The 23,543-nt window shown below is 37.0% G+C and overlaps 1 protein-coding gene across 2 annotated transcripts in view; it reads left to right on the forward strand.

Moving 5' to 3' along the window:
* COBLL1 (cordon-bleu WH2 repeat protein like 1) overlaps positions 1-23,543 on the forward strand; it is a 75,033-nt gene that overhangs the window by 21,381 nt on the left and 30,109 nt on the right. For both annotated transcript variants that reach the window (XM_079310991.1, XM_079310992.1), the window contains exon 2: positions 21,284-21,463. In XM_079310991.1, the coding sequence (XP_079167117.1) occupies positions 21,284-21,463 (180 nt within the window). The remainder of the gene's footprint in view (positions 1-21,283; positions 21,464-23,543) is intronic.

Raw genomic sequence — 23,543 nt, forward strand, 5'->3', positions numbered from 1 at the left:
TTTAAAATTAGATGGTCTAGGTAGACATAACACTGCTTATAAAGGTAGTTGATTTTGTTTTGTATTCAAGACTTTTGCATTTTTAAATGAAACTGAAGGATGGCAGAGTGCCTTTGTCTAAAAGCAGCCTTGTGCTTTGAAGTAGCAGTGCTTTGCCTTGCACCATTTTATAAAGTTGCTGAAATCTTGGTTGGATAAGTACCTGACTGTTTAAGACTATTTTTTATGTATAGGAAGTAATATAATGAGGAAGATGTTTCACACCAAGAAAGCACTAGGAAGCAAGTTTTCAGCACTGCTTCTGCTTGGCATATCTTGGAGAGGAAAAGCTTTTCATTCTCGTAGCCAGCTAAGGTTCAGTAACATCTCTGGATGAAAGGCAATGTGTATTTTCTGTCATTCTGGCAGGGAGCAGCAGAACAGCCCTTCTGCACAGGTGGGAGCAGTGGCATCCCTGCTCAGCGGGGCCTCAGCAGCATTCCCTGGGCTGACAGCCACAGCCCAGCACTCTCAGCTGGCCTGCCCCTCGGTGGGTGCTGGGTTTGGGCAGCCATTAGTCAGTGCTCTTAGTGTTGTAGGAGTTGTTACTGTGGCTCTTGGACGCGCTTTCAGCGTTTGCTTGCCGCGGTGTTTGTTTGACCCAGAGCCATCCACGCTCTGCTGCCGGTGCGAGGGACGGAGGGCACAGCTCGAGGCTGGGCTGGCAGAGCCCCAGAGAGCCCAGCTGGGCTGCAGCAGCTGCACTGGGGGCTCCGTGTTCCCAGTGACAGAGGAAAAATGGGACAGCATTCTAAGTATCAAGCTGTATACTTAATGTGTCTTCGCTCTTCTGATAAGCAGGTACTTACGTTTACATTTGCCTCCTAATTGTAAAAGTTATACTTGTCTTTTTTTGGAAAGTAGATGCTTCTTTTTCCAAATCGACATATTTTGTGTTTAAATTGTAAGCAGAGTTGTATGAATGTGGCATCTGAGTTCTTGCAGAATCTTAAAACCAGCAGTGGAAATACCTGATACTGCAGTCCATACTTGTAGTTGTAGTGTTTGTTGGAATGTCCATACTTGTAGTGTTCTTTGGAAAGTTTTTAAATAACGAGAGATAAAAATGCAGTTTTCTTCTTCCAGTGTTGTCAGGATGATTCCATTCTTTGTCAAGCAGGCTTGTGCTTCTTTTATTTTTTTTTTAAATTATAAATGCAGTGTGTATCTAAGCAAAATGATGGACAGAAAGCTTACAAAGAAACAGTTAAAAACTGTACTTTATTTTTGTTAAACAGTTTTGAGTGCTATAATACTTGCAGTTTAATACGTATTTTGGTAAATCTGGATTTCCATGCAGGAACAACCAAAAGTAGAAAGGGATGTGGGGGCAGGGATAGAAGTTTCTGGTTACTTGTCTTTATTTAGAATGTTTGTTTATTCTTTCTATTGCATATCAGGCTTCAGAAATATTGGGGTTTGTAAACTTAAGTGTCTGTGATTTAAATTAGTTATTGCAGAAGTCCTTCAGGCTGCTATAAATTGTGATGGAAGGAACAAGTTAATTGTACTTCAGATTTTGGGTTTTGTTTTTAAAATGACTCAAGTATAAGTCATGGACAGTTCTGATTACTCCTTCTTAAAACAGAAGACAGATTATGGAAATGTACACATAAATGTAGGTTCTTTTGTATCACAGGTCCTGACTTGAGTCCTCCTGTATTAGTATTTTGCCCAGTGCAATGTTTCCTTCAATACCACAGATCACAAAATTGTAATTGTATCTTAAGAAAATGTCTTTCAAAACTTGTATACTGTGTATCAAATTCTCATTAGTCTTCAGCGTTTTGAATAAAAGCCTGTTAGTGTCTGGTGGCTTTTCACTGGAAGAGAAAATCGCTGCTGACTATTGAGAAAGTGAAATCCATGACTGTGCTATAAGCCCTGCCATAGCCTTTTGATAGGTGCTTTTGTTTGTCTTTAAAATAGAGTTTAGAATATTGTCACAAGAGCTCACCCTGAAACTCTGTCTCTAGGATCCTTTATGGAAAGACACATTTTAGATTGTACAAATAGCCAAGAAGGGGAGAGGAAAATAGCAAAACAACCAAGGAAAAAAAAAAATGCTTTTGATACATGCTGCTCCTTGAATTCTGGGATATGCTGTCTCTAACTTGGACTGTTTGCTGTTTTAAAGGAAAAAAATATCACCAGAAATAGTCACTTACTGTAACTGTTTGCCTTTCTGTGAAGTCTTGCAATGTTTACAGGGCTACAGTAAAACACTGAGTCATAAAAACTTGATGTATTGTATTCTTAAGTTTAAAACTAGATAATGCAGATAAAGCAGACCAAATGTTCTGTGACTGTAACCATAATAATGTAATGCTTTTTTAGCAGCACATCAAGACAAGACTTCTAGAAACATTTGTGAACTTGCTTTGGTATGAGGCTTATTACTGCATGAGTAAATATATTCCTTTGTCTTGTTTTTTTGTTGGTTTTTTTTTTTTTTAGCATTGGTAGAATTTCAGTGTTTGAAGTACACACAAATAGAAGTGTTTGAATATTTATGTCACCTCTTTAATCTTTTCTGATTAGGTAGAAAATCAAGGGCATGTTCCAATTATGTGTAGAGCTTATTAAGAACTTGAAATTTATTAGTGTACAAAATTTTGTTAAGTATTTCTGTGCCATTGCACAGAGCAGACAGTCTGCACAGGCAGTATGGCACTGTGTGATGGGCTGAATGCCCCATGCAGTGAGGGAGGGTTATGGAGCAGAATATCTAGAGTGATGCCATGTGGCATGTACAGGACAACCAGGGGGTCTGTCCCAGCCAGCACAGTTTTGGTAAAGGTAGGTTCTGCCTGACCAGCTTATTGTATTGCTGTGACAAGGTCTAGTGGGTGTTGCTTAGAGGGTCTTAGTAAAGCCTCTGATGCCATTTCCCACAGCATTGGACTGGAGAATCTTGGCTGCTCCTGGCTTGGATGGGTGTACTCTGTGCTGGGTCAGAACCACATGTAATTGGGACTTGAATGCATTTGCACTTCTGAATATTAATCTGGAATTAGGGTTTGAAGCAGAGAAAACCAAATGAGCCTTTTAAATTATTCTTTTTTTTATACAAATAACATTTTTATCACAGTAACTTGTTGCATTTGACCTTCTTTGAGATATTTTAAACTGTTTTGTAGTGGTTCCATATAATCTCTGCTTTATTTAGAATCAAGTTTGTATTTTGGAAGACATATTTCCTTATCTTTTATTTTTTTGACTCTGTTGATTTGAGCTTTCTTCTAGAGAATAATAAAGAGAATCCCCAAATGTGACTAGCTGCTCCTTGCTGAAGCTGGTGTGATACATTCCCAGTTTAGTTGTCTGTGATACTGATTCCAGAGATAGATGCTTATCTGAATTAAGGAGGTTATGTGTGTGTATTAAGTAAGAAAGAGCACTGTATTGTTCTTCCTCATTCCTGTCTTGTGGGTAGCAGGGAACCTGAGGCGTGTTCCTTCCCACATGCCATCTTTATAGCCATGGACTTCTGCTCTCCAGACAACTCCTTACCCCTCTGGAATGAAGACCCTCTTGCAAATTAGTTTCAGCTTCTGTAAAACTCAAGTCTTATCTGAGTTGTTTGATGTCATTAATTAAAAGGGGAGAACTTTCTATACAGATTTTAGTATTTATCCTTGTAGTACAATTAACTGTGTAATTTTTCCATTGTCTTGGGTATACTTCACTTTGAAGAAGTACCTGAAACTTGCATGAAAAAGTTTGTAACTCTAATACATTAATCATTTTTTTTTTCTTTTTTGTCATCTGATAAGCACAGAACTCAAAACATTAGGAGAACTGTTGCACCAGATGCACTGTTCTGAAGAATGAGGTGAGGGCATCCTGGGTGAAGTAAACACAAGGTGTCTTTGCTTCACAAACTGCTGTTTAGCATTGAAACATTGCAATTATTTTTAACTTTTTGGTTTGGAAGGAGACAAGCGAGGAGTACTGAACTTTACCAGAGGTACAGGTTTATAAAAACTGCATTATACTGTGTGTAAATATTCAGAAGAAGAAACTTGTTTAACTTCTTACTAAAGCTACATCTAAATTTCTTTCTGCAGCAGTGCCATAGAAAGATATGTCACAGTACAGACTGTTCTGTCAAGGAATGGATAAGATTATAGAATGTGAAACTGGATCTGAAAGTTTCTAAATTAAAATATGGGATTTTTACATAAGAAAATAATTGTAAGAGCTTTATTTTGTCTGTCGTTTTTTATTAGCTTTTTAGATCTCTGGAGTGATTTAAGTAAGCACTGTAACTCTGCTTGGAGCTGTAGTTCTCAGATCTCTGAAAACACACTGGGTTTTTTCGGTTGGTTTCTGGGTGTACTTGACTGTTGAACCCAATAGTGATGTTTAGTGTTCCAGAAAGTTTTTGAAGTACATGGCTCCCTTCTGCTGGTTAAGGAAGACAATACTGCTTCAATTCTCCTTGATGTCAAAATAGGTTGTGAAGAAATGGGAGTGCTGCAAAATTTTACAGAATAGTCATAATAATAATGAGCTTGTTAGAGAATTCAAATTCTCATTCCCTGCCATTTTTTGTCATAAGTGAGCTTGCTGGACTTAAGATATTTTTAACATTGTAACTTTTAAATATTTGGATACTGTCTGTTTTTAACTATGGAACTTCAGTTACAAGTCAGGTTTTCCACATTATGTTGCTTTCATGGTGATTTGGCAGTGGCTGTCCTCTTTTGAAGCTCTAGCACTTCAAAGAGCTGTGTGGTTGTTTCCATTTGTGCTTGGTATCAGGGGTGTCACAATTTCTCAGTGTAGTTTTCAGTGATGGCAGTTAAAAAAGGAAAAGATTCAGCAACAGCACTTGATAGTATTTTGGGACTTGGCCCTGGCCTGGCAGTGTGAGGAGCACAGTAATGAGGGCAGTGTTATCAGTCAGTAACTAGTGTGGGGTTACTCAAATCCAGAGGGTTTTTAGTGCTGAATTCCACATCTATTTTAACCATACTTTTTAATGAGTCAGTTTGCCTGGTGGAAATAACCTGAATGCAAGATTTGTGGTGGTTCTGGTTTTTTTTCCCCATCTTTCTAGATCAGAGATTTAGGGATATCACAGTATGCTATTAACTATATGTTATATTTCAAGCTTTGGTAGATGATTATAAACTGGAATTTTAAAAAGTAATTATTTAAGCAATAATAAATGATCTTATGATAACATTGTAGCAATTGACCCATAGTTGTTGATCTTAGGTTTTCTGTAGAGGGTGTTTGGTGTAATGTGTATTGGGAGAATTCTCCAAGTTGGTATCTTCAAAATAAAAACAAGCTGAAACTTCCCAGAGGCAGCTGAATTAGGCCTGTTCATGGCTTTCCTGCCCACGTGCTCTGCTAAATAAAATAATACAGTTGTTTCACAAAACAAGGGAGAGCTATGAAGGTAGCTTTATTGTGACATTAAATCTGTCTTGAGAGTTTTCCCAGAAATATGAATATAGTAATTATATGATTAAAAAACAAGGAAACTTTTTGGGTTGTGCACTTCCTCAGGCTATTAACGTAACCACTAATTAACCAACAGGAAATTCCAGACCTGAAAGTTTCATTATTGCTATACTGAACTGTGAAAATGTAAGTGTGTTAATGAGGATTTCATTATAGCCATCTGTAACTTGTTTTTAAATTGTGTCAAGGCAGGAAAAACATAATATACCATCTGTTACCTAGCTATATCAAATTGACATGAAAAATATTGGAAAAAAGTCTCCCAGTTTACAACCCTGCTTGTCTCTTATTTCTTATGTTTTATTCCTGGCAACCATTAATCCCATGTCAGTACTACCTACCAACGTGTAGTAACGTGTCATTTTCTCCTTAAATGATGTATTTGGTTCACTTAGACATTTCTGTATTGTAACATGTGTACCTGGGGGGGAGAAGATGCTGTCTTCCCAAAATGATAATTTCTGGGTGATTAATGACCTCTTAATTTCAGTGTCAAGTTCTCTCAAGTATGTCTGAATCACCAAAAGTCAGAAGTTGAGGGTTGTCTTGCAACCTGCAGTTCTTTTTGGTTTTAAATGAATAAAATTTCTGAAAAATATGTATTAGTATGCTCTTATTCTCTGACCTAGTAAGCATGAATTGAAGTGTTTTATTCATCAAATGCTGGGGGTTTTGCTGCTTTTACCTTAACCCTTGTGTTCCTCTGCAGAGCTTAATTGTCACAAGCTATCCCAAGTACCTTGATTTCTAGTTCTTTTTGACCTTAACAATGAGGGAAGTTGCCATATATTACCTTGCACTTACCAAGAGCTATTACGGATTCTTGATTGTCAGGTGTTTGTAGGTGCAATGCATGTGGGGCTGTAGGCAAGAATGTGATGCTGGTCCTGTGGAAAAAGTTAAAGAATTTGCTTTTAGAGGGCTGGGACAGAGAACTGACACAGTAGAAAATACTAAAACAGCTTTGGAATAGTGAGGAAGAACCTTTGCAGCTGTGATGAAATAATGACTCAGTAACGTCAAAAGACATGCTAGTGTTTGCTAATTACCTTTTGTGTTAGTTGGATCTATGATGTTAGAATGAGGATAAAAGGTTGTAATTGAGGTAGAGAAGTGAAAAGGTTAAGCACCAATTTATCATACTGTCAACAGGCAGCCCAAAAATACAGGCTTGTCCTTGGGTCCACAGATGTTTTCTGAGTGCGCAGTCTCTTTAAGTATTACCTTATTCAGGACGAACTAAATTTGGTGGCTGAATTTAACAATGAAAATCTGTTTCTCTGCAGACTCATGCAATTAGCACAGAATAAAATGAGGAACTCTTTGATGTAGTAGTGCATCTACTATTTTAATATCTTAAGGCTGTGGAAAGAGGAAACAATCTAAGGGCTGTGCTGACCAAATGTATGAGGAAAAGCCCGCTGGCACAGTTGTGCTTGTCCTTCAAAAAGCTTCTCCTGGTCTCTACCCCAGAGCATTTTAGGAAACTAAACAAACATGGCATGGGACAGTAAATCTTGTGGTTATATAATTTGTCCCAATAAGAACAGCAATATGGGAAATGCTCTGCTATGAAGGTGAGGGCATGCCACCTTGGAGTTCCATAGGAATTCCTGCTGGAACTCTTAGTTCAGCATGTTAGTAGTCTAGGAAAGCAGCTGAATACTAAGGTGACACACTGATGATGGTAAAAAGTTTATTCATTGTAATTAGAGGAGATATGACTCTGAGGACTTGCAGAAAAAGTTTTTCAAAAGTAAATGAGATTAAATTCACTTTAGATAGATTTATTAAAAATCAGTTTGGTATGTGTATTTGCAAAGGAATGTAGAACAGAAGGGAAACCAGGATTTCACCAATGTAGAAATCTCTCATGTCAGTACAGTGTGTGGTTCTGATCTCTGCCATATCCACAGGAATGTAGTAAACAGAAGGTTCAGAGAGGATCAAGAGAATGGTCAAAGGTGAGGTATGGCTTAAGGGACATGAGAGCCGAGACCATGTCACTGTGTTCTTACATTTATCTTTTGTTCATCTGCTACTTTGTTGTGTTCTAACTGTTCCAAGTAAGTGAAAAGAGAGCATGCAGCAGAATTGTCTAATGATGATGCATGAAATTCTTAAACCAAATGTTAACTAATGGTAAAATAATTAAGTCCCGCTTATTGTTGAGTGATGATACAATCTGAAATCAACTTTCCTTGTTGATGTGTGACTTGCATAAGAAAAAGAAGTTCTTGGTCTGCTTCCAAGCCATTTGGAAGCCTCTTGTCTATGCTCTCTTCTCCAATTCTTTTGATTTAACAAAACTATTTGCCTTTCCCTGGAGACTTGACTGTGTTTGGTCCATCACAGATGAGATGTCAGCTCAGTAGGTACAAAGCAACTGAAGAAATAGAATATTTAATCAGGCAAGAATTTAATCTGGAAGAATGCCATTCTTACCCTGGTAATCTGTGTTTCCTTCTATTCTTGCTGCTTTCAGACTGTAGTTTCTCATGGATTTTATTTTAAAAAAATAATCATTACTATTTCAGGATTAGACGAAATATCAGATAGTTTTAAAGAATGGTGTTTTGTTTATAACAATGGAGACAATATGTTCAAAGAGTTCCCAACTTCACAGATGCATCCCCATTGGGGATTTTTAAAACCAGATCATTCTCAGAAACTTTTCCATATGCACATTTTGATATACATCCATTGAGTTCTAACAGTGCATTGGAGTTGTGGTTTGGATTTGGGGTTTTTTTTCTCTCTGTTGCAAAGCTGCTAAATGCTCTGGGTAATCACAGAGAAATGAATACGAAAGTATTAAACATCTAAAAATGAATACTGGGAAAGTTTTGATTTATTTTCCTTACAAGTACATGCAAGTCTTAATTTCTTGGTTTTGGGAACAATTCTGTGGATTAAAGAGCATGAAAGATCTGTACTCAAATGTGACCTGTACAGGGACCCCTCTGGGAAGTGTTTTGTATTTAGCCCTATAATGTCATTCTGTTTAGCATAATATGATTATTTTGCTTCTTTTAAATATACACACTAGAAATTATAAAATAAATTGCAGTTTATGGTGCATTCACATACATCGACTTTCATTGCTAATACTGTTCCATTGATGTTTCCATTTAGGAAGTTTTGCTACACAGTAATGCCAGGATTTGTAATTTAAGCAGATGTTTTATGAAAAAAATGAGAAGTGCTTTGAAATTCTAAATCAAATTCTAACAAAACTTTTAAATTCCATTCCTTCATATGGCGATTTCTTTTTTTTTTCCTAATACTATGTGTAAATTCTCCTCTTCCTCATCTTTTAAAATTCTTATAATTTTGCCTTCCACAGTATTCTGGGAACTTAAAACCACAAAACCCCAAACCCCCAAAAAGCAAGTAATCTATGCTGAGTGATACTGAAAGTAAAAGTAACCTCTGTCAGAGGAAGGGAAAATGGCCAGGTACATACTTGCAGGAATGGTAAACCTTTCTGTCCTTTTAGGTTATCTGAAATGTTGGACACATTACTTGTGGTCTGTAGTATTAAATTCCATTGGTAACTCCCTGAATTAAAGGCCTATGATTTTTCAACAGTGATAAATTTACTGCTTAATCCATGATAGCCATAAGGAGGATATTGCTAACTAGATAAACTGTATTTAAAATAACCACAGGAGAACAGCGGGACATTAAAAAAAAATCAGATGTTTTATTACTGCATTAATTCTGTATTTCTAGCTGTAACCCTTAGACCCAGATAATAATTAATGCCACCAAGGGAAATTCTTAAATATGTCCTGTGTGGGACATACCAGCCACAGGCAATCTGTTGGTGTTTTAGCCAATATTGACACCCTGCATTCACCAAATTTTTCCTGCAGGCAGTCTTGTCCTGCAAGCCTGGATGCATCTGCATTATTGCCCTCTCCAGCTTATCAATCCAGTGAAATGATTTTTATTCTTTTATTATAAACTATTGAAGTTTGGTTGCACAGTGCATTTGACTTGGAACAAAACTGGTTCATCTAATTGTTTCATTCAACCTTACACACATTTAGGCAAAGCTGATTTACATTTCTCCTTTGTCTGGCATTTGTGTGGGATGGATGCTGGTGATAGGACACCTCAGGTGGGAAAGGTTAGGTAAGGAACTGTCAGTAATGTTGTTTACTCAGCACACAGGCACTCACACCGATGTTTTCCTCTCACTGAAGCAGTACTCAAGCCACTTTGAAACACACTGTGGCCTGATACAGATCTAGAAGCAACATTTACCAATGATAGAAACTTGCAGGATGTTGCCACTGATGACAGCACTTGCCCAAAGAGATTGTTGACTGCATTCCTTCCCAGTCCCTGGGCAGACTCAGCTGCAAGCAGCCCTCCCATGGCTGAATACATTAGGGCTGACTTTGGGAATAGGTAACTGAATCAAGAATTGCTTTTAAGCACCTTCTGGTTTTAATTGACAATGAGGTCAAGCTTCTGTAAATTATCCTACTTTAAACACTTCTGGGTTTTTTTGGTTTTTTGGGTTTTTTTCTTTTTTCTTTGGTTTTGTGATAGTGTAAATATTGTACTTGGCTTGTGAAATTGATTTGTGAAAGTATTAAATTTCAATAATTTTGTAGGTAGTACAATTTTGTAGGTAGATCAAATTAACTGGATGTAAATGGGCATTTGCCTCATCTAAATATTCCATTAATCCCTAGAATGTGCTTACCTGAGGTGTTTAGTTGGCTGTCTCACAGGCAGAGAAATAGGGAAAGCTAAAAAGCATGGATGAAAGGACTAGTCTTAATTCCAAAAATCCCCATTCAATGTGTTTTGTGCAAATAAAAGGGGTGCGGAAAACAGGATTGGATTCTTTTTATGGTATAAAGCCACAGAAGACACAACAAAGCTACTTAATACTCTCTTTTGAATTGGCTGAAGTAGATATGTCAGGATTACAGGCTGTACAAATCTCTAGATGTACTCTGTGGGCTGTTTGGTCAGGTGGTGGGATTATAAATAGGTAGGCTTACTGATGTCAGCAGAAGCAGAAGGGAACAGCAGTGAGCTTGCCATGCCCACACTCGCACCCTCCCTCCTGCCTCCATGTGCTATTGAAGGAAACCCACCTGATATTAATGGGGAGGAACCACCTGTGCTGTCATGGAGGTAAGCAGAAAAGTAGTGTAATCTATTTTAGCTATTACTCTTCCTTCTCCTTGTTTAGACACCAAGCAGAATGGCTTCAAAGTAAGGTTGGTGTTGTCCTAACATCTGCTGTGAGAAAAAAATATTTACCAATAATTATATACATGCAGTAGCATGTAAGTCCTTGCTCTTGTAGGGAGCTCAGAATTCAGGTGCAGTCCAGTACATAAATTGCCAGGAGTTAAATATAGGCCTGTACGAAGGAAGAATTAATGTCTGTTATAATCTTTCAGACAAAGCATGTAATAATTCTACAAAAGGTTTTTGAAATCCCATCTCTGACTAAGAGGTGAGAGTGTGTAAAGACATTTTTCCATGTTGACAGACTGCTGAAATTTTAGTGGTACATTTCTGGATGTAGAAACTATTGCCTAATGTATTTTAAGTTTATATTTGGTGCTTAAAAGCTCAAGTGAGGTTTTTGAGATTATTTTAAATGAGGAATGCTGTTATTTCATGCAGACTGTAAGGCTTTTCTGATTTCTTTGATTTGCATTCATCAGATTTTGATCTAAAATTTTGTTGGGCAAAAAAGCCCCACTAGTTTCTTGTAATACCTTGTAAAAGTTGATTCTTTTAGTGTTTAATTTAACACAGTCCTTGCTGTGTATTCTCTGTGTTCCTTGTATATTGTATACTGGGTGTCATTTATCTTTAAAAGCATTAAAATATTTTGCAGTACCTAAATAGACTAAATTCCTTAATAGCTGCACAATGCCAAGATGGACTTCACTTACAAAGGAAGAATTTAAGAAACAGTGTTCAGTTGAACTTTTTGTAAAGTCAGTATGCTGCTGGCACTGTATCATCTGTGAGCATGTTAAAAACTCAGCAGTGAAGTTGGCTGTAAACTGGCTGTGGTAGAGAAAGTTGGAAAGGATGCAGGGGTGAATATAAAGTTAAGTATAGTAGTTAGAGCAAAGCATTCATTAGGAAAGTTTCTTGACATTGCCCAGAGCAGACTGCTGATGATTATAATCATTTTTATATAAATAAGAATTTTTTTCCTACGTTATTTTTTTATGCTGAAGTCCTGTACCTTTTCACAGAAAGTGCAGAAACTTTCTAATGGAACGAGTTAGTAATGCAGAATAACTTTGGTGTTACCCTCGTGCAGGGAGCCAGCTTTCTTCAAAGCCAGCTTTCTTTCAAAGAAATATCTTCCTTCTTCAAAGAAATATCTTCTTTCTTAAAAAAAAAATCTTCTTTCTTCTTTGCCCCTCTTGCAAGAATCCAGTAAGGATTGGATCCAGGGGATTTTGAGTTTGCAGATATAAGCAGAGAGAGGGCATAATGACAGCACTTTTGTGCAGATGGAGATGAATTTGGAGACAAATTAAGAGCATTCATTTAGGGTCCTGAGCTGCCAACCAATGAGGGAGGTAAAGTTAAAATAGGACAGAGGGGAGGGAGCTCCTGCTGTCAGTGGCTGCAAAGGTGCTGGTTGGGTTTGTGCTGTGCAGAGAGCTGGCATGGGACTTGTGCCTCTGCTTCCTGCTGGCCATTGCCCCTCACAGAGTTCCTGAGATGAGGCTGGGGCTCCAGCAGCAGCACTGGCATGTGAGGAGGTAGTAAATGGGACCCTGTTCCTCAAGGTGAAAAGGCTTTTCCACTTTGCTTTCTGAGGAAGATGCAGGCAGGAGAGGGAATGTTGAGGCAGCTGAAAAGGATGAGCAGGAGAATGTGGTGGCAGGTGGGTACTCAAAGCATTTATTAGTTTTGCAAGCAGTGTTAGCCCAAGATGCTTGGTATTTCTGTTTGGGAAACTACAGCTACTGTCCTCATATATTGGGAGAAACTTCTTTATTGCATCAGACTTTTCTGGATACTAACTGCCAAGATGCTCCTCTTGAAATCTAATAAAGAAAATGCCTGACTTAGTATAATTTCTTAGCCTAAACTTAACTCTTCTTGTCTCTTTGTTTTCTGTAATGAGCAAGGATGCCTTATTTGCTCACCTGATTTTCTGTGTAGGAGCTCTGTGAATTCATCATGTGTCTCATAGCATTTGCATAAATGCATATAGATGTACACAGAGGAATAATGATATATGATCTTGCTCAGGATAGGAAACTTTTCCTGCATCCAGTTCTCTTCCAATACTTAACATCATCTGTATTCTTCAATTTGATGAATTGTCTATAACCCTATTTCTGGGTTATGTGAATATACAAGAGATCTTAAGTGTTACCAAACTCTAGGTAAATAAAGGACATAACTGCTAAGAGAAAGTTTGTGGTGAATGAAAGACTTTTTAAAAGGGAGAAAGCTTGTTCTGTTCAAGACACCTGCAGGAAAAATGAAAATAAATTGCAGTGCTTTCTAAAGTTGCATTGTTATACTTTCTCAATTATTCTTCCTGTATCTGAATTTTCAGTTGGGAAGTGGTACTGTTGTAGTTGAACCCAGCCTTCTACAGCAGGTAAAAGGAAAGGGGTTGGATTTTGTCTTCCCTGTTAATGTAGAGCTTAGCTACTGTCCTGCAGCACTTTCTCTGTTACCTACCTACATCTACACCCATGTACCTGTATTTGAGGCATGTATGTCTATAAATACATAGAGGGAAAAGGGGAGGGTCAGTATTAGCCTTTCCTGGCTGCTGTGATACTGAGTGGCTCTGCTTTTCTTTTCCTTACCTTTCCCAGCCTCTAAATCTGTCCAGTCCCTGCCTCCAGTGTTACTTCTAAAACATGATTTTGAACAGGGGAAAAAAGCAGCAGCTGCAAAGCTCAGATAATTGACAAATCTTACTTCTGTTGATGTTCAGAATAGCAGCTGGAAAAGCCACAAGCAGAGCTAGGTGCTTCATCTGCAGGCTTTGAAAAGCCAGTGGTATTATACCTGCTTTCATGGCTGGGGGTAACAACCAGGACAGATTCAGCTTCTGTTTTATTTGAGAGCCCTTAATTGAACTTTGTTGCTAGTCATGGAAGAAAAACAGCTGTATGAGCAACCTTTTTAGCAGTTCTTGATAAAGATTTGAGAGTTTATTTTTAGTGGAAGTAACATAGGTTTGCTTGAGTTTTAAGTATTTGTTAGATTTATTAGTGTATCAAAGGTTAAGCTCCCCCTTTCAGATCAAGCTGCTCTTTGTTTTCTTTTCCTGTTTATTCAGCCAGTTATATATTACTCAATTACTGTTACAGATTTACTGCTTTCTCTTCCCTGCTAGCCTTCTTTTCTGTTAGGCTGTTTTTGTAACTGTAAATATAATAAAGGCTAACTGAGCCATACAAAGTTTTAATAGTTTCGAATGTCATAGAGATTTTTTGTTCTTTCTTTTGGTTGTGAATCTAGGTTACATTTTTGCATGTTTTACTTTGAGAAAAGGTTGCAAAAATAGATAGAAGTATCTGCTTTCTGCAGAGGTGTGTCACAAAAGGACATGCCAAATTCGTGTTTGTGTTAGCCCTATTTACTTCAGAAGTCTAATTTCTCAGCCTCTTTAGGAATACTGTCATTTGAAGCACTTTTCCACTTTATTTTAGTTGTTAGTTTCAGTTAGAGTTTGGGGTTTTTTTTCCAGGAGAAAAAAAAGTACTACTTGGCACAACAGAATATGTTGTAACAAAACTTTTGTATCAGAACACATTTCTATAATCCCGCAGTAATAATAATAAACTTTATGCTAATTTCGAGGAGAAAGTAATTTTTTTTATCCTCTCTAGCCTGCTAGGATTCTGAGCTTTTGGCTCTCTTTCTAAGAGCAAAGTGATTCTTAAGCCTAGAGGGGAGTTAACCGTGTTTGGTTAGATGGTACAAGACAACACTAAGTCAGCAGCTTTCTGTTTCAGGAATTGGGCCTTTCATATGTTTTAAGTGAGCTTGAATAGATCATTGTAATATTAGTTATGATGTGGCTTTGAAGGGCAATTAATTAATTTTTTTTTCAAGAAAAGTTTAAAATTTTTGCTTTAATTCAATTATATGTTTATACCAGAGTTAGTGCCCCTTTAATGCTAAGAGGGGCACAATTATAAACATGCCCATAATACAGATTTGTGTTTATGTTGTCTCAGAATTGCCTCTTTTTCCTTTTAATGATAGAAAACATTTAATGAATTATGGCTCAAATACTGTAGCTTCTGTTTTCAAGATTGTCACTGCCATGGGGGCAAATGTCTGTTCCAAATGGTCTGGAGGGAACTGAAGGATTCATTTGCTGCTTTCTTGCTTTTAGTGTGAACCAGACATCCAGAGATTCCATTAAGCTTTCACCTTACTGTCATGGTTACTGTCCCAGTTCTGTGATTTATTTCTCTCTAGGATAATCCTTAAAAAGAAAATCTTCAGAGCAATGAGGCTAGCTAGGGGGGTAAATCCACACATCCCATTGACTAGGGAAACTTTCTCTCCAAAGATCTTTGAAAACATGTCCTGATTCTAGGGATGCCTCCTTTTCTTGATCCACTTTATTTATTGAAACAGAATGGAAATTCATTTTACCTTTTTTTTTTTTTTTTCTGTCTTTATAGCAGAATAAAGGCACGAGTAAGAGAACAACTGCAGATGATTTGTTGTTTGCTGAAACCTGTGTAAATCCATAGAAATAATGTTCAAAGATCACTTAATTAGTAAAATTATCACCCATAGCATTACTTCTGCCATGCCATAGTGCATGACAGTTGCACTATTATTGTGTTGGCAGAGCTATATACCCAGTGCCTTATTTTATGCCATATCTCTGTTATTTCTAAAATACTAGTATTATTTACAATATTTGTATCATTTCAGTCATGGGAATATGTATGGGGAAGTGCCCTGTAAAATAACCTGTTATCACAAAAGATTTACAAACTGTTCATGTTTGTTCTTCTACTCGGAAATTGAAATTAAATTGTGCTGCTGAACTTGTTTTTTTCTTGGTACCTATTGAACCACCTGCTAGACTCAATATCTGTACAATATGACCTCACATTCTTCCCCAGATAACTAAAGGGATGAGTTTGGAATCTGAAAGATCATATTTCTCTCTGGAGCAGATACAGCAAATATTTTTCCTTTATATCATCCTAGATGTATCATAAGCCTGGCTTGAAGGGATAACCTAAGAATGGACATTGTTTGACTCTCATTGATCCATACCTTGATCTTAACATCTAGCTGGTGCTTTTGTAGTAGAAATAAAGAGGGATTATATATCAAACAGTGATATTGATGTTGAGATGAAAGCCCAGTATCAAGGCTGATAGTCATGTTACATAGATGCTCTGGGGCTGGCACAGCAAATATTTGGGCTGCTTAACGTTAAGGAAAAATACTAGGATACTACCATACGTCTAACTTAAAAGTAGCTTTTTTTGAAGCACTTAGTGGCAGATCAAATTTTGTATAGAAACATGTGCCTAGTAATAATTCAGTGAAAATTAATAGAATTTATTTTTAAAGTATTTTTTTTCATACTTAGGCCTGAAATATATAGGAATAGTTTTTTTGAGTGACCTGCCTTGACAACTTCAGTCATGTGCTGGACTGTGAGGAGCAGATCAGATAGTAATGCTGCAGTTGTCTCCAGGCTTTTTCCTAGCAGGCAGTGTTTGATCTTGAAGACTTGCAGTGGTGATGCTGTGAAACCATTATCCACAAAAAAGGAACAGAATAAACTTGGTCTAGTAGACATTTTTGTTCTGTGAGTGATAAAGATGAGTATTGGGCTGGGGATGCTTATAGGTGAAACTAGGAGCCTAAATATTTTGTATACCTGTTGGCCAAAATTAATGTATCATTGTTAAAAAAAACCCTAATCAATGTTTTCAATATAGGCCTGAAGTCTTGTTCAGCTGTTCCTTGTTTGAGAAGATTGTGTGTGAGGTTTTGACTGCTTCTAGGACATGGCAGTGAAACAACATTATTGTAGTAATCAGGAGAGCATTATAATATTTGGTTGGGATGAGAAGTTGAAGACAAGAAAAGCTCTAGAATAAGCTTTGTTGCAGTGGACTTTTTCCTCTCATGATATGATCTTAGTAGAGTTAAATCCTTTTCTGACTCTGAGTGAAAATAAAACAAAGTACTGCTTGTAATTTTGGCAAATATGATTTTGTGAAGTTTGATTGAAAAAAACAACCAAACAACTAGTTGCTTTTTGAATAAACCAGTATTCTTCATAGTGCCCTAAGTCAGATTAACCAACTGAAGTATGTCTGTTGTGCTTAGAAGGTTTTTAATATTTAATGTATATGTTTAGTGAATTGTTTTAGTACCTGAGAGATCACTGAATTGCAAGTGGGTTCTATCTTAGGTGAATGTTTCTATCTTAGGTGAATGCTATAGAAAATTTGGGAAAAGGTTCTGATGTTGGAGGTTAGATTCAAAATAATTTCAGTGAGAGTGCTATTAAGGTGTCTTTGTATACTCTCATGTAATTGTGTTCCAAATAGGAAATGAAGTGCTGTAAACAGATTACTGATTCCTTGATGCTATAACCTTTGATTGTATGCTAATCTAGCAGTTAGATTTCCTCTTTTTTTTTTTTTTTCCCTTTTTTTGGGAAAGAGGTTCTTATTGAAGGGAAATGCTGGTGAAAACTGGAATACCCAGGTCACTGTAAGTGCAAGTATTCCTCATTATTTTATAGTGCATTTCTCTAGTTACTGATAGTTAAAAATATACTGCTTGTAACTTCCCATTAGGATTTTTTTTTTGAAAACCGAATAAATAGATGCATTATTTATTTATCAGACCTTTATTTTAAAAAGGCTTCTATGCATCCAGATCACTGACACTTATTTTTTTCCTTTGCAAGCAAAAAAGTTGTTGAGATACAGCAATGCCATTTTATTCTGTTGAGGTGGGATCTGAAGCACATAAAATGTTGACCTGATGGTCTTGGATTTGATTTAAACGTGCACTGTTTTTCTTAAAAAAATGATAGTCTTCTATTTTCATTTGGCTGAAAGAATTCTTTAATACAGGAGTTGTGTTGTCACACAGACTGGCAGGAATTGCAGGTGGGACTTCAGAAATTTAAATTACTAAGAGATATGAATCAGTTCTCTGGGGAACAATATAATCTCTACTAGATAAGAATAAGCTGAATGCCTTGGCTCCAGGTACTGAGGTAACAAGGGAAATAGAAACTCTGCCAGGCTGCACTACTTTGTCCCTGTGAGAGCATTGCAGGTGTCCCTCTAACAGCCTTGTCCGGGGCTAGGAAGAATCAGGAAAAAAAATTTAGGTGTTTTTTTTTGTTTTGTTTTTTGGTGTTTTGGGGGTTTTTTGCATTGGCTCAAGCAGTAGTTTAAACAGAAAATTTATGTAGAAGATATGTTGCTGGAATTTTTTAGCTGATGATAAACAGTGGGAAGCACATCTCTTCCAGAGTTGGGCTTGGGCAATTTCAATGTCTGATGTATAGGAAAGGTCAGCCAGTCGATGGGACTGGTACCCATGGGGTCAAGGAATGAGTGAGAACCCACATTGTGTAGCATACTGCAACACAGTTTCCAGAGGAGTTCTTATTGTTACTGAGTTGTGACCTCATGTGGTTAAAATTTCAAATTCTCTCTGTATTAACTAATTAATAGCTAAGTAAGCTGCAGCTTGATTCTTCCTGCAGATTTTCTGTAATTTTGTAGTAGCCATGAAAATTAAGAGCATATTTTTGGTTGTTCTAACTCCTTCTAATATTTATTTTGAGAATTAGGTTGGCTTAGGTTCTAGCACATCTGGAAGCTGTCTGCACATGATAGGTGCTGTGAGTAAAAACACTTAGCACCTTTTTTTCTGGCCTCTGCATTGTTGTTTTTATATGATGGAGAATTAGTCTCTTGTTGTGATTGTATTTTGTGTTACTGAAAATAATAGGTTTTGTTTTCAGGAGAAGAAACTAGATTAACATCTTTCTCTGTCTTTTTAGCAAAATCATTACAAATCAACAGCTTTCCTGGTTTGTTGAATACTTGGTATAAGTTAAGAGGCAAGAGAGAACCAGGATTTGTTGGTTCTTTATGATGGGGAGATATCTGAATTGAAGGTATAGACTTGGAGTTACTTTTGGTGTTATGATAAAATGATGTATGGAGGGTGCCTTGGTGAGAAAATCACTTTCATTGGCTTCTTGAATTGCAGAGTATGGAGGGGAGGGTTTGTAGATAAAAGTTGCCTCTGCAAATGTATTTCCACCATCCCCTGTTTATATAATCGTGGTCACCTGAATTGTTCTGTCCTGTACCAGTTCTGGGGCTGGAGTGCAGCCCAGCCTGCCTGTTAGGCAGCTGCTCCCCAATCAGGTAGGAACACAAGCTGAAATAATGAAAAAGCAATAAAACCAAATGCAAATACTTTGGACTAAGAAGGAGAGATGAGAGAATTAGTGAGAACTGAAGAAAAAAAAACCCTGTGGCATCTAGAAACAGAAAATGAAAGCATTGACCCTGTTGTTTAATAAGACGTTGTCAAAAACTTGGCAAGACTTCTGAGAAAGTACACTTGGGGTTTTTCCTCCTTTGTGTGGGGTGGGACAGGTAAGCATAACTAACCATAAAGCACATTCAGGTTGTCTGGAGATGGGTGGGGTACGTGGCTCTGCAGTGGGGACGTGAGGCTCAGCGACCTTGTTAGATTGCCTGACCCTGTGTGTGTGCTCTTCATAAATATGTGGAACTTCAACTGTTGCACACACATTTTGATGAGAGTTTTAGCTCTCTGCAGTTTGCTAGACACTGTATGTATAAATCACATTTATTGCTGTGTTTCATTAAGCATTCTGGTGATAGTAGAGTTCCAGTGATAAAATTGCATTTGTATACTTAATGGAAAATAGAGTCCACTAGCATTTGAAATCTCTTGAAGTTATTTGAAGTTAAAGATGCAAGAAAGTAAAGAAGGGAGGACAAGCAGTACTAGTTCACTTTGGGTTTTTTGTTATTAATGTCATAGGGTAAGTTTTTATGGTTTTGGGATTTTATTTATTTCTAATAGTTGTATTGATGCTCTGTACTAGCAATAATCTATATTTGGCAGTTATATGAAAGCAAAATATCTTTCAAGAAAACCCCCAAAGAAGCTGGGGAAGAATACAAAGAAGTTTGATTTATACATTTTGCAATGTTCATGTAACCCTGAAAAAACCCAGGCAAGCTGCTATAGAGACCAAAGTTAATTTTTCAGCTCATGTTGCACATCATGCATTGCGTATAGAGCACACCAAACTAATGTAAAACATTGAGAAAGGAGGTATAAATTTTGAATGTGGATCCTCATTCAATGTTTTTGGAGGCCTGTGAGTACTCCTGATTAGCTCTGAGGGCTGTGAATAGTTAATTATTCCGCACAGAGTTCTGAAGTTCAAAACTCTAAGTACTTTCAGCAACAGATCAGTCATGTGAAGCCTTGTTACAGTTGTTTTTTGCAATGCTACTCTGGACCTTGTTTGTTCTTCATTGTGAGTGACTTTAAATTTTGTTTTCTCAAGAAACGTGTATTTCTAGTTGTATGTTAGGGGGTTTTTGTTTGAATTCTGTAGGACAGTTACAGGGGTTAATTTCTTACATTTAAAGTAAACAAACTGCTACAGCTGCATCTAAATGATGAGCGTATTTTTGGAACCTATGTATGTTATGTTGAAATGTATTTTAACTTTCTGGTAATGTGGCTCCATTCAAGAATGTTTATAAGAAATTCAAAAGCTCTTGTGACATAATGTGTCCCGACTGTGTTCTGGTTTTGTTTCTTATGGTAAAATTCTTAATAATAGTATATTTTCTTTCTGAATATATTGGTTAATTGTGGAGAGTTACTTAAATAAAGGGAGATCTTAGACTAGATGTTGTAGGAAATGAGAGTCCTGCATTAGAATTTACTGTACTGTAGAATTTATGTTAAGAGATACAGAGGGTTTTATGCTGTTTTAGAATTTTTTTAGTGAAATAAGTGCAGTTTATTTAGTGAACAATCCTTGTATTCAAGAGTAAATTGTCTGTTCACTGACAGGGGAAAGGGTATGGAGAAAACTAAAATAGGAGATCAGCATAGGTGAGGGAAATATCAGGAAATATTGCAACACGGTAGAATTGATTATACTGTAATTTTATTACTGTGTATAGAAATTAAATAATGTAGAACTGGTGGGATTTATTTTAATAATTTTAATAACCAGAACAAAAATTTGGGAGGAAAAGTGCCACTATTTGCTCCAGTATCTATCCTGTATTAAGCACACTGTATTAAGTAGTACAATTGGCTTCATACTGCATAATACAATATTTCTGTTTATACTAATCCAGTAAATCTCTTTGGAGAATGCACAAATAGGGTCTTTGCATAACCCAAGGGAGAAAAAACAAGCAACTAATGTACTCTTTTATGGTACATTACAGAACTCTTTTTGGCTTGATATTTATTGGTTGCTTTTTTTTTGGTGATGGATGCTTTAGCCCGTTATGTCTTCTGTCACCACTGATGCTATATTTAAGATATTCTCTTATCCTTTTGTTGCACATATTACTTTAGAAAAGAATAAAGTATTGTTAGTTTCTGTTTTGAGACTTGTTAGTTTGGCAGTTTGGAATTGTATGTATAAATATAAATACATAATTGATTTTTAATTTTTATCTGTTTATTTCAGAAGAAAATCTAAAGCACCACCTCCTCCATCTGAAACAAAATCCATTGCTATTTCTCCATTTGATAACATAGAGCCAACCAACCTCATCATGGAACAGAAAGAGAATGTAATTGATAAAGATATTGAATTATCAGTGGTCCTGCCAGGAGATGTGATCAAGTACACTACAGTTAATGGGAGGTATGTTACACAGAATGATATTTTTCAGTAATCTTACTTTTTTGCTCGAGTTTACTTCAACCTTTATCCAGGTTTTAGTCATTTGGTAAAATGTGTAAGCCTGAACATAAAGTGTGTCCAAAGAAGAGCAGCAAAGTGAAGGGTCAGGATCACAAGTCTTAGGAGGGTTGGGATTACTGAGGGAGGTGGGGCTGTGTAGCCCGGAGAAAAGGCTCAGGAGGGACCTTACTGCTCTCTGCAGCTACCTGGAAGGGGGATGTAGCCAGAGTTTGTCTCTTCTCCCAAATAACAAGTGATAGGATAAGAGGAAGTGACCTGAAGGGAGCTTTAGATTGGATATTAGGAAAAATTTCTTCTTGGAGGGGAAGCATTGGAACAGGCAGCCTAGGGAGGTGGTTTAGTTGCCATCCCTGAAGGTATTTAAAAGATGTGTGGATATGATACATGAGGTCATGGTTTAGTGGGGGACTTTGGAGCACTGAGTCAAGGAGTAGATGACCTTAAAGATCTTTTTCAACCTAAATGATTCTGTGATTCTATTATTTTGGGGTAGATATGGAAACATCTTTTTTTATACATTATAAATATACATCAGAAATTCTGTGTGGTCCATGTCAGTATGCATAGCCACATCTGTTGTTTTTGTCATCACTAAAAATCTCTATAAAATATCTATTTTTATGATTCAGTGAATTTTCCCATTTAAGTTTTGCTTGTTAAAGATGAGTTTGTTCATCCTATTTGGGTGCAAAGTTGTGTTCAGCACTTGCTCAGCACTGCTACCTGTAGACTACTAGCAGTCATCAAAAAACATGTCATTATTTCAGACAAAATCTGTAATGCTTCAAAGAAAAACCTTACAGCTACAGCTCTGGGTTTCTTATAACAATTATGTTTTTGCTTAAGCTGGTTTTAGTTTGAAATGCATATTTCAGACTGTTAATTGGTAGGATAGGTTGTGCATGTAAACTCAAGTCACCTTTTGTTCAGAAAAACCTGAACATTTACTATTGAGCTGAAATGAAAAATCCTGGGACCTAAAACACAGGTCTGCTAAGAAGGGTCCTGTGCAAGGCTGTGTATGCATCACAGCAATTTGGATGCCACTTTATTGTTATCCTAAGCTGAAATAAGACAACCTGTTTGTATATTGTCTTGTATTAGTGTATAGCCCAAGTCTCTCTTACTAAAACCAAGCAGGCTGACTTATTTATTCATTCAAACCAGGTACTATAGATGTGTGCTTATACCTACTTCTTAATGAGAGATGAAATCTGGCTTGAGTCTATTTGCACACTGTCATTTGCTGGAGTTCATGAGGTTATTGTTTAGACATCAAATATCAGCTTGTTCACCAGAGTTGCAGTGGGTCTTTTTACACCTCCCCCTGACTCTGTAATTTTCAGGATAACTGAAATGTGAGATTTTATTTCTCAGAAGAAATTTTCTGAAATAATGTGAGTACTTGATGTTTATGCTTTCTTTTTTTTTTTTTTTTTTTTTTTTCAGCACATTTATAGCAAAGAATACTGCAGTCTGTAAATATTATGCCTTCCTCTGTTTTTACACCCTCTTAGATGTGAGGCTCTGTATGTACACTGTCAGGAGCTTCTTGTTCTTTTTGCTCCCTTTGTCCATACTGATGACTACCATGGGCCCTCTCTCATGCTTTGCTCAGAACAAAGTGCCAGAAAGGAATGTTGCATCTGTTCTCACTTGGTCAGATTACATTGTGTGTAATTACTCAGTGTTCAAGACAGGCCTTACAGGCTTATCAGGAATTGCCCTCATTTCCCAATCAGTTTTATTATCCCACAGTTACAGGATTTTTCAGTCAAGATACTGTATTGTGATTGATTTCATAAGTGACTGCTGTGCAAGTAAGAGCCAGTATTAGCACTGCTAGGCTTGTCTCAGAATGAGGGGAGATGTGCAGGACTGGCAGTCCAGTGTGAAATATGTTTCAAACTCTCTTTTGTTCTAGCTTTGCTCTGTCTTTGTAGTGATATATTGTGAACAAATAGGTGTGATCCCTCTAGAAAGGACATAAACAGACAAATTGTTACTTTGCTTCTTTCCT

This window comes from Erithacus rubecula (genome assembly GCF_903797595.1).
Source record: "Erithacus rubecula genome assembly, chromosome: 8".
Classification (NCBI taxonomy): Eukaryota; Metazoa; Chordata; class Aves; order Passeriformes; family Muscicapidae; genus Erithacus; species Erithacus rubecula.